The sequence below is a fragment of the Quercus lobata genome, chromosome 3 (genome assembly GCF_001633185.2).
Source record: "Quercus lobata isolate SW786 chromosome 3, ValleyOak3.0 Primary Assembly, whole genome shotgun sequence".
Lineage (NCBI taxonomy): Eukaryota > Viridiplantae > Streptophyta > Magnoliopsida > Fagales > Fagaceae > Quercus > Quercus lobata.
The window spans coordinates 56,725,102-56,737,665 of NC_044906.1; the positions used below are offsets into that span (position 1 = coordinate 56,725,102).

Consider the following 12,564-nt stretch of genomic DNA (forward strand, 5'->3'; position numbering starts at 1 on the left):
GAGAAAAAGTGAGAAAGGGAGAGAAAGAGGTAGAGCAAGTGAAGGCTGAAGCTGTGAGAGAGAAATAATTTGTTGCTTTACTCTGTGTTTGAAAAACTGGGGAAGACGAAGTGTAGTAGAGACTGTTGAAAAGTGAGAAAAAGGAGATGGAGACTGAGAAGCATATGTTGAGACTAAAAAATGAGAAGAATGAGTTGAAGACAGAATTATATGTTGGGAAGAAGAAAAGCTAATCAAAGACTAGAAGAAATCATCACTTATCAAATTTAGATTGCTTGGGAAATGTGACAGTGGGCATGAGTGACATGCTTGGGAAATTTAGATTGCTTGGGAAATTATTTTCAAATTTAAAAGACAAGTCTTTTCTCATCATTTGTTTAAATTATTTTTAAACTTAAGAAGCCAGGTCTAAGACTTGACCTGAAGGGCTAGTGATTAGTGACATGCTCTCTGCCCACTAAGATCTCATATCTAATGAGTTGTGAACTTCAGATTTTTTATTTATTTTTATTTTTTATAAGAACTTCAGATTTTTTTTATTATATATTATCTTGAAGTACTTATTTTGCGTGAAAGTATTATATAAAATAGCGGTAAATCCGAAACAGTATACCGGTATTGATTGGTATCCAAAATATATCGTACCACTAGGTAAACGGGTACAGCTTCTAATACGATATTGACTTCCTTGCTGTGGAGTCAGAGCTCCACGTGGTCGTGTGAGTAAGTACTACAAGAATTAGCTTTAGATTTTAGAAAGAAAATCTATTATAAAACTTCAATTCTATCACAGTGAATTTATTTACCTTAAGGATAGTTAGGTTAAATCTTCCCCAGGTTTTTTATCTTAAAACTGTTGGTTTCATTGGTTTTCCTAGGTCATCATATTGCTTGCCTTCTTTACTTTTCCGCACTAAGTAATATGATTGTATGTGTTTTACCTATATCTAAATAATTAACCTAAGTAACTACTTGGCTAATTAATTAGGTTAATCAAGAGGTGGCACATGCAAGATAGCACATGCCTTGCACATCCCACCCTAACTAGTACTTAAAAAAGAATATTAATTCACTTTTCATTTGCACATGCGATGTACATATCTTTTCAATTTTTACACTCTGGTATATACTTCATTCATATTTGCATGCACAAGATATGTTGTACATATTTTTGAATGATATCTACGTCTAAAATATTAAATAGAAACGTGTGAAGAGATTATATACATACAAAATGAATGTGGTATAATTAGTAGTGGCAATTCTTGTTTGCATATTGGGTTTGTGTCATGTCAACTCATGAGCATTCACTATATATGGGCAACATATATGGGCAACAGTAATATGACACGTTTATTAAATTGGTCAAAATTCATCAACTGTAACACAAAATTTTAATTTAACGGGTCAATCGTGTTGATTCATTTATCAAATTTTATATCAAAGTGAAAAAAATAAAATAAAATAAAATTAGTATTGATCAAATTGATCTGAAATATGAAAAACCAAACAAATTGATATTTTTAAATATGAAGTACAAAAACTAATAAGTTTATATACCTAAGGCTTTGAAGAGTATATTGGTAAAACAACATTTAATTAAATGGATCAGGCTAGTCATACGGGTTTTGTGAGTTTGACACAAACACGACATGTCTATTAAACGAGTCAATCATGTCAACCCGAATATGACATAAATCTGTTAAGTCTCAACCCATAACCTGCTAATTTCGTGTTGTTTATGTGGGTCATATTGGATTTTGCCACCCCTAGTTATAATCAATGCCGATTTAAGTGGCTATATGTATATATATATATATATTTTTTTTTTTTTTTGAGAAATGAACACACACAAAAGAGACAAAAAAAAATTCTAACACAAAAACAAATCAAAAACTCCAACCAAATTCTCTTTGCAGCCTCAAAGTAATCAAAGTCTTTGAAAAAGAAATTTTAGCACAAAGGTACGTCAGAAACTCAAACCGAATTCTCTTTGCAGCCTCAAAGTACTCAAATTCTTCGGTCAATATTTTTCTCATGTTGCATGCGAGAGGACACCCAATAAGTCGGACTCACATGGCTGTACTCCTTTCAACACCCTACCTACGCTACATTCAAAATTCTCGCCCGATAAGTTAGACCCACATTGCTGTACTCCTTTCAACATTCCACCTACGCTACATTCAAAATTCCACTCTATCATCTCTTTCCAGGAACGTGGAGTGAGCAAAGACGACCTAAAATGACGTAGAATTCAAATGTTGAAAAATGGTACTATATGTGAAATTTTTTTCAGGAAGTGATACTGTACACACAGAAACAGAATAGATGAAAATGCAAGTATAGAGACAAATACGAGTGATTTGGATATTACCCATAGCTGGCTGTTAATTGCTTGCTTCAACCTTTATTTTTCTTTTGCTTGAATTTTGAATCTCCTTTAGTTCTTTATTTCCATTTTCTGTTACTGCTCTGCTTCCTTATCTTGATTGGCCGAAAAGGAATACAGAAATCACTATAAGCGGGATGCAATATTTTCTTGAAATTGAGGCCCTTGGACAATAATTTAAGCATGTTTTATATTGTTTTAGATACTGACATTGGAGTGTACAATTTTATCATGTCTCCATTCCAACGGATGAGCTAGGCATGCGATAACAGTCAAACACTTGAAAAGTTTTCACATTATTAAGATATAAGACCTCTTACATAATTATTATCTCAAATGAAAATTATCCTAAACGTTTTCGTTGAAAACACTAAAAAATTAGGGGTGGCAATTCGTGTTTGCATGTTGGGTTCATATTTTGTTGACTCATGAGTATTCAACTATATAGGTCAACTTTAACCCGACATGTTTATTAAACGAGTCAAGATTCCTCAACCCTAACACAACCCATTTATTAAATGAGTCAGTCGTGTCGACCTGTTTATTAGATTTTATCAAAATGACCCAAAAAAAAATAATAATAATTTTAGTATTAACCGAATTGGTATGAATTATGAAAAAACCAAACAAATAAATATTTTTAATATGAAATTCATGGTTAACGAGTAATTGCATCACAAATAATCATTCAAAACTAAAACATGTCTCAATATCACAAATAATCAATCATAATATGTAAAAGAAAATAAATCACGACAACTAATAAGTTTATATACCTAGGATTTGAAGGGTATATTGGTAAAATGTCATTTAATTAAACGGGTTAGACAGGTTAAACAGGTAGGGTTATTAGTGTCCATCATATGAAACTACTTCTTATAGGAGTTTCATATGATGGACACTAACCCAACCAGTTTATTAAACTGATTAGTTATGTCAACCTGAATATAATCCGAATATGACATGAATCCATTAAGCTCCAACACATAACCTACTAATTTCATGTTGTGTTAGGTTCACAGGTCATTTCAAATTTTGCCACTCCTATAAGAAGTATTGTAAGTTAAATTGTAAGGCTCTTGAGATTCTCAAATTAATATTATCAAATTAAATCCAAAACTAACTTCAATAATTTGATTGTGAAAATCAAGTGCATTCATTTGAGATAGATTTGTGTTTGAAATGGGTTGAACTAAAACAAATTGCAAAACCTTATAAGGATCTTTAACGAGCTTTTAACTAGTTGGTTCAACCCTATATGACTTGTTTATTTTTTTAACATTCTAAAAAGTTAAGCAAATAAAAAAGAAACTAGAGAATATTTATTGTATATCCAAATAGGTTGTGATACAAGTTAGAACTCACTTGGGTAGTGGAGAAATGTTGTTTAATCCCCATTTTGGAAGTGGAAAAGTGTTCTTATCTTTTTAGTAAAGGTAGAGTGAAGGAGACAATAGTAAACAAGTGGAAAAAATAAGATCAATGAAGGCTGGCAATTAGGTCAACCCAAGTGTCAACTGAGAGATAAATTGACCGAGATTTCAACCACGAGAGAGGTGATCCTCTCTATGAGTTATTGTTTATGAGTTGGGTCGACCAAGTGTCAAGCAAGATTATACATAATTGCGTTTTTGTAGATTTTATAGCCAAACATTGTCCATTTGATACATATAAATGTTTGGGAACATTATAAAACTATTTCAAACTTTTAAAAAATTTTTTTTTTTTTAAAGAATGGTCTCACAATGGGAAATATAAATAACCCATTTTTCAATTCAAACCATGTGTTGAATTCATGTCATGTGGCTTTTGAGTATTCGCTATATATATGGGTCAATACTAACTCGACACTTTATTAATCTGGTCAAGATTTTTCAACTTTAACATGACTTTTTTATTAAATAGGTCAATTGCGTTGATTCGTTTATCAGATTTTATATCAATGTGAAAAAAAATATATAAATTTTAGTATTAACCAAATTGATTTGAACTATGAAAAACCAAACAAATTGATTTATTTTTTTTAAATATAAAATTCATAACTAATGAGTAACTGCTTCACAAATAATCATTCAAAACTAAAACATATCTCAATATCACAAATAATCAATCACAATATGTTAAAAAAATAAAGCGCAACAACAAATAAGTTTATATACCTAGGGTTTTGAAGAATATATTGGTAAAATGACATTTAATTAAATGGGTCAGACCAGTCAAACGGGTTCCATGAACTAGACACGAACACAACACATTTATTAAGCAAGTCAGTTGTGTCAACCCGAATATGACATAAACTCATTAAACCTCAACCCATAATCTGCTAATTTCATGTTGTATCTGCGGATCGTGTTGGATTTTGTCACTCCTAGTTATAATCAATGCCCATTTCGGTGGCTATACTATTTTTTTTTTGGAGAAATAAACACACACACAAAAGAGAGGAAAATGAATTCTAAAACAAATCACATCAGAAACTCCAACCAAATTATCTTGCAGCCTCAACGAGCTAAGTGTGGCTATACTAAGTACTTAAATTCTTCGGTCAATATTTTTTTCTTGTTGCATGCGAGATGACACCTGATAAGTTAGACCCGATACTCCTTTTAACATCTTACCTGTCATCATTTTCCAGGAACGTGGAGTGAGCAAAGAAGCCAAGTGAATTTTATGCTAAACATTAATTCTAGTCTCTAAAACTGACCTCATATATATATTAAAGTCAAAACTGAGGAAAAATTCAACTTGATTTCAAATTGAATTATAATGAGGTCTAGTTTTGTAGTATGTATCAATTTAATTTCTTAATTTTACTGTAGTATTTATAAAAAAATTATGAAAACTGAGGAGTCCAATTTTTCTTTTAAATAAATGCAATGAATTTGATATAACTACACTTAAAACGTTTCATAGTTTTAACTTTTAAGAATGTTTGCAAAATCCGAAGATGGGTTAGTATTTCTTTTTCTTTTTCTTTGTAACACCCAGCGAGTATCATATTGTTTATAGACCCTAAGCAAAAGTGTGACTGTGAAATCTAATATTATTTAGGCTGTGTTTGGTTCATGTAAAATATTTTCCGGAAAATATTTATTTTCCAAAAATGCTATTTTCAGGAAATGAAAATATTTTCAAGTGTTTGGTTGCATTATGAAAATTGTTCTAGAAAATATTTTCATGTGTTTGGTAACATTCTGAAAATGCTATTTTCCACCACCACACAACAGGAAAACCACCAAAACACCACCACCCACACCACCATAACAACAACAAAAAAATCAGAGATCAAAGGCTCGTGGGTTCGTGGGTTGATCAAAAATCACACAGAAAATCAAAATCACACAAAGAGAGAGATCAGTTTGTGGGTTCGTGGCTCTAGGTCGAAGGCTCTGGTTTGAAGATCAGTTCGTGGCACGAAGGCTTTGGGTCGCTAGCGAAGTCAAAGGTTCGTGGGTCGAAGGCTCTAGGTTGAAGATCGGTTCATGAGGTCGTATATCGGTTCATAGATTAGCGAAGTCAAAGTCGAAGGCTGTGATCGGCGAAGTCGAAGTCAAAGGCTCTCTCTCTCCTGTGATTGGCGAAGTTGAAGTCAAAGGCTCTCTCTCTCTCTCTCTCTCTCTCTCTCTCTCTCTCTCTCTCTCTCTCTCTCTCTCTCTCTCTCTCTCTCTCTCTCTCTCTCTCTCTCTCTCTCTCTCTCTCTCTTTGCACGTGAGTCCAGAAATGGTTTGAAGTGAAAATTTTCACTTCAAACCATTTCCAGGTCAAAGCCTTCAAAACACCCGATCAACCGAAAATAATTTCCGGAAAATTTATTTTTCATGCACAACCAAACACCCGCATTTACGGAAAAGCATTTCCAGAAATAATTTGAAGCCAAAACAAACACAGCCTTAGATACCGTTGATGATTTAAGAGCTCAGTATACAGGTGCATATGACGAGGAAAAAAGTATTTTGTATTAAATGATACCACATCATTTGTATCAAAATCTAATAAACAAGAAACATGTATAAAAAAATAACTACCTACTAATACATGTCTTTCATTTGTTAATAGGGTATTTATTTTTTGCAAACATATCTTACACTTATGGGATTTTAATACTGCTAATATAGTATTATTTGATATCAAATACATTTTTCTTAATTTGTAAAGTCAACTAGACGGATTAAAAAAAAAAAAAACTCTCACGATGAGGAGGAGGTTTGCTGCTAGAGCTTATCATTTTGCTAGCTTAAAATACTTGGGTGCTAGCACTCACGTTAATTTCTCTGTGAGTTTAATTACTTTACAACATAAAATAACTTCTATGTTCCATCTTTATATTATTTTTTTATACGTGTTGGCTTTTAACTATTTCTTACTCTTCCAATCTTTTTGGCTTAAATCAAGTCTTTATCTATTCACTTATAAAACAATTCTATTTTGGATTAAACTATTAAAGTGGATTGGATAGACTAAAGTGGACCCAAAGGGACCGAATGGAAGGTATTGGACCTAAATTGACCAAATTGGAAAGAAATGGATTGAAGTAGAAAAATGGACTGAATTGGACTAAAATAAACCAACTTTTTTTTAAAAGAAAAAAATCTTCTGCCACATACAAGATTCTCTCCACTTTATATATTTGATATAGAGAATGTGGTCAAGAACATGATAAATTATGTTTTATGTGATTAAGAAAATGATGGTAGTGATCCCAAAATTGATTTTAATACTAATGCAACTCTCTAATACTAATGCTTAAAAAAAATGTTTTGGTTTACGTTTTAAGAATGGCCAATGATCGCTTTGTAGAATTTAATACAACAACTATGTTGTACATGTTATTCTTTGCAAACAATGTAGGTACATTTAATATAATTAAATTTTTTTTCACTATTGTTTAATTTTTCTGTGCATCGTCACAGGTTAGAAGCTAGTTAAAGATAAGTTAGAGTGTCTGATATGAAACTGAAATCAAAGATAAAACACGTTAGTACGACATCCTCAATGAAAAATAGAATTAAAGAACTTAAAATAACTGTCTAGGAATATGCACAAAATTCTGGTTAATCTATATGATAGTAACAACATGCAAACGGAAATCAAATTTTATTTTATTTATCATGCAACAAAGAACTAAACGAACATGTTGGGATTTTCATTTAGCATGAGTAAGGTTAAGTGATGTGAAAATTTTGAAAGAGTTTTTTCAATTTAACCACCATAGTCGGATTGAAAAAAAAAAAAACACAATGTCCAACCCTCCATCTTGTTTGTATTAAACAGGTTTTTTAAAAAAATATAAAAAAATAACACCTGAGAATTAGAATAGCAGTAGCCAAAAGTATTACAAGTGTTTGTTGCCCCATGCCATCTTTTGAAAATTCTAAGTAGTAGAACCAACATACACATATTATCAAACCAAATGACATTTAGTTAGTTAGAAATCTATGGGCGTAATCGCCCGCAATAACTAGTCAAGGTGAGAGTCCAGAATAACCAACCATGTTGGAGGGCGGTTCCTTTTTTAGCTAGCACATCAGTACTTTTCTAAAGCAATGGCTAATCTTGGCTGAGATTTTTTTTTTTTTTTTGAGAAAGAATCTTGGCTGAGATTTAAGTAAAATAAAATTGGAAGTGTCACATTTAGTCAAGATTATTTTTATTATGTAGGACCCATTATAAGAAAACGTTGTCTTGGGAATGTGAAATTAAACATATGAGACCAGCTAAAATAATAATAATAATAATAATAATAATAATAATAATAAAAAGTTGATTTGCCATTTGTGTAGGGGCAAATAATCTTTGTCATATTAGATAATATTACAGTAGTCGAAGTGATTATTATTATGTAGGACCCATTATAAGAAAATGATGTCTTGAAAATGTGAAATTGAACACATGGGACAAGCTAATATAATAATACAATAAAAGAAAAAGTTGATTTGTCATTTGTGTAGGGGCAAATAATTTTTGTATATTAGATAATATTACAGCAGTCGAAGTGATTATTATTATGTAGGACCCATTATAAGAAAATGTTGTCTTAGGAATAGAAATTTGAACACATGAGACAAGCTAATATAATAATAAAATAAAATAAAGTTGATTTGTCACATGGGTGGGGCAAAAAATCTTTGTAATATAATATATTAATATTAATATTATATACTGTATGATTTTTGGGGAGGCCATGGGGGCAATTACCCCCTTGCCTCCACCCCTGGGCCCAACTTATTTGCATCCCCAATAAGTATGCGTATAATAAGGTGCGTGTATCAGTTTTTTAATATTTTCCCTTAAGACCTTTATTCATTTGGAAAAGCATCCATTTGACTTTGGTCATTTTAGCCTCTCATGCAACTCCAGAATCTCAATGAAATCTCCCAATGCCGCCCACGGATGCTGACTTTGATGCCCTTAACTGAATGGTGAAAATCTCTGTGCCCTTGTCACGAGAACAGAGCATTTAGTTTTGTTAAAAGCTTTTTACTTTGTTAAAGCATATTTATACTTTGAATAAAAAAATAAAAAAAAAAATAGAAGTAAAGTTTTAAAAAGATGTACGTAAAAATTATAAGTTAAAAATTAATGATAAACTTGATGTCAAACTCACCTGTGTGTCTTTGTTATCTTGCAAACTGAACTTGCATATCTATGTGATGTGAAAAAAAAATTCGTGATTGTCGCCTACTCTGTAGGCCACAGCAGAGAGTCCCTTGTAACCGAACTTCAATATTTATTTTTGCATCCATCTTTGTTTCCATCTAGAATAAAATGTCATACTGTGTGTCCTCACCAAATCTTAGAGGGCTCAAGCCTTAAACTGTCCAAGAGTTCTCGTGCTCTTAGCCGTTTCAATGAAGGATACTTATTGTTGATGGCGGGGTTGGTCTTTAGCCTCCATCATGTTGATTTCTTTAACACGGCTTTGTTTTCTATCCTTGTTGCGTCAATCTTTAGTTATTGAAAGTAGTTGGACTTCCACTTGCTTGGCTTTCTCTCACACCTCATATAATTTTTTCCCACTTTTGTTTCTTCCCTAGCCCACCATTATTTGTTTTGTTGTTATTATATGCTCATCAATCAATCAATATTTGTTTTGCTGTTATATGCTCATCAATCAAGGGTAATGATACTCTCACTATCACTTTCTTACATCTGATTTTTATATCCACTTTCATATTTTAATTAAATGTATTTTTACTTTTTAAAATGTGGACATTTCACATTTCTATATTAATTGTGGATTATTGTATAAATAATGGAGGTAAACTAAATAATTAGAGTCATTAGATAGAAGTCTTATTTCCTATCTTTTTTTTTTTTCTTTTTTGATAATTTAATAGTTAGAAAAATAAAAATTTGAACCCTAAATGCCTTTATTGAAAACACCAAAACACATCAACTACTTGAATTACAATACTATTAGCTGAAGTCTTATTTCTTGGATTTTCAAAGATGGTTAATAAGGTCTGGCGTTTATTCTCAAAATAAAAATAAGAGATGGTTTATAAGGTAAGGTTTATTTCTTGATCAAAGTGAGGCTTTCTTCTTTTCTTTCACTAAAAGCTCCATACAGTTTGGAGTCTAAAGAAAATTTGCTCGCCTAGCCTCTGCTCCATTGTCCAAAACAGTTGATTGAATGAAATAATTATGCCAAGCCTTCATGATGTTGAATAGAAACCATCAGGCCCAAAAATACTTTATACTCTACTGATTATGATATACCATGTGTTTTATTTTTTATTTTTTAATTTTAGTTATTTTATAAGAAAAATAAAATAAATACATAACAAATTATGTAGTAAAATATAAAGTGTACTACAAAAAGTGGTTTTATATTCCATAACACCACCATAGGAAATAAAGACAAACACAAATTATCTTCCACTTCCTGCCATTTATTTATAAGAAAGGATAAATGATCCATGATGGCAAAAGCCAAAACATACATGCTAATTGGCCACCATTTATTTCAAAGTGCTTAGCACTACATACATACATATATATATATAAAAGCAACTATTCCTGGGAAGATATTCAAGAATATTTTTAGGCTAATATGGTCAGATGACTCAGACTGTCACTGAACGTTAGTATATATCATTATATTTGGAATGGAGTGAAACGAGGGAGAGAGGAAAGGGAGGGGAAGAGTGCCGACATATACTAATATTTTAAAACAATTTGATTGGCACAAGGTTCAAAGCTGTTTTCTTACTGGTAGTAAGGCTAAGACCAGCTCCCTCTTCCATGTTGATATCTTCCTCTTTCATCCCATCAGGTAATTTCCAATTGAAACAATATAAAAGATTTGCAAGTGCAAGCTCAATTGTTGTTGTTGCCATATATATCCCAGGACAACCTCTTCGACCAGATCCAAATGTCAATAACTCAAAATTTTGACCTTTATAATCAATGGAGTTATCCATGAACCTTTCTGGGATGAATTCCTCTGGGTTCTCCCAGTATTTAGGATCTCGTCCTATTGCCCAGGCATTAACTTGTACTAACATTTTTGGGTAAATGTCATAACCATTGATCTTAAAGTGTGACATGGTTTCTCTTGGAAAAAGTAGAGTTCCTGGAGGATGCAATCTAAAAGTTTCTTTAACTATCATCTTTAGATAATGAAGGTGGTCAGTGTCGCTTTCAGTGACTTTCCCTTTATTTCCAATGAAATTTCTAACTTCATCTTGTGCTTTTTTCATCAATATGGGGTTCTTAGCAAGCTCTGCCATCGCCCATATCATGGTAATTGCACCAGTGTCAACTCCACCTAAAAATATATTCTGATAAACAAATATTGTAACAGGTAAGTAGATGAACATGGGCTAATTTGATAAGGTAAGTAAAGTTAAATAATAATAATAAATAAAATAAACATGGGATTAGTAAAAGATTGGCAACTTACCAAGAGGACTGCCTTAATGTTATGTTTTGTGAACCGAATAGCATCGCCAGACTCAGCTTGCTCCCTTTCAATTCTCAGTAGCACATCGATAATGTCTTCATGCTCTGGTTTTGTCCTCTCAGGATCAAGATGGAGATCAATGACCTGTTGGAATAAAGTATCCATCTCATGGAAAACCCTTTCAAGCCTTTTAGATCTACCAGATAAAGTGTCTATAATCCATCCTACGAAGGGCAAGAATTCAGATGCATTGTAGCTTCCCAACAGGGACTCTACCTCATGAACCACTGCTTGAAACCTTTCATTGTCTAAACCACTCCCGCGAAAACTCTTACCAAAACCAATCCTAAAAGTTATACTTGCAGTAAAGGCAAACAGCTTCTCAGAAAGATCGACAGGGGTTGCAGAAGATGCATAGTGAGATATAGAATCGACAAACAAAGCAACTTCTTCTTCCCTAATGAACTGATAGGACTGCACCCTCTTCACACTAAAAAGCTCAAGAACACATATTTTCCTTATCTCTCTCCAGTAATCACCATAAGGTGAAAAAGCCATGTCCCTATAATTGTAGGAAAAAACTTTAGAGCAAGCTAAGGGAGGTCTACTGCAACAGGCAAGATCATGAACTTTTAAGACTTCTCTTGCAGCATCAGCAGAAGATATTATGACAGTTGTTATGCCACTGAGTTGAAGGAGCATCACAGAGCCATATTTCTTGGAGAGTTGCCACATAGATTGGTGAGGCAACACACCAAGTTGGTGCAAATTACCTATAATAGGGAGCTTAGGAGGGCTTGGTGGAAGGTTCTTTGAACTCCACTCATCCATCTTTTTTTTCATGAGCAGCAGAAGAGGGAAAACAAGGAGAAGAGGAAGCCATAAAGGTATGGTATCAAGAGCCATTGAAGCTATATCTTCTGTCAAGCTAGTAAATATCCTCTAAAATTGTTCACATATAAATAGCCTGACATACTAGAATGAGCAAAAAAATATCTGTAAGTTTTTTGTCCCCATTAGGCGGAATGATATTCTTAAAAGGGAAAAATATTGCCTCATAAATCAAACTATTTTTTACACTGGTATATACTAATTGACATTTGCATGCGCCATGTACACATTTTTTTTTTTTTTTCAATTTTTACACTTTAGTATGTACTACGTTCACATTTGCATGAGTGTAATATGATTATATATATATTTTGATATCTCCATTTAAAATGGAGAAATAGAATGGTTGTAACAGATGATATATATACAAATTGAATAT

The 12,564-nt window shown here is 32.4% G+C and overlaps 1 protein-coding gene across 1 annotated transcript; it reads right to left on the minus strand.

Moving 5' to 3' along the window:
- Positions 1-10,244: 10,244 nt before the first annotated feature.
- Positions 10,245-12,210, minus strand: LOC115979424 (cytochrome P450 71B34-like). Its single transcript, XM_031101457.1, has 2 exons — positions 11,295-12,210; positions 10,245-11,172 (listed from the first exon to the last, which is right to left on the minus strand). Exons 1-2 carry the CDS (start codon positions 12,198-12,200, stop codon positions 10,558-10,560), a joined length of 1,521 nt encoding a protein of 506 aa, XP_030957317.1. The 5' UTR covers positions 12,201-12,210; the 3' UTR covers positions 10,245-10,557.
- Positions 12,211-12,564: the final 354 nt, after the last annotated feature.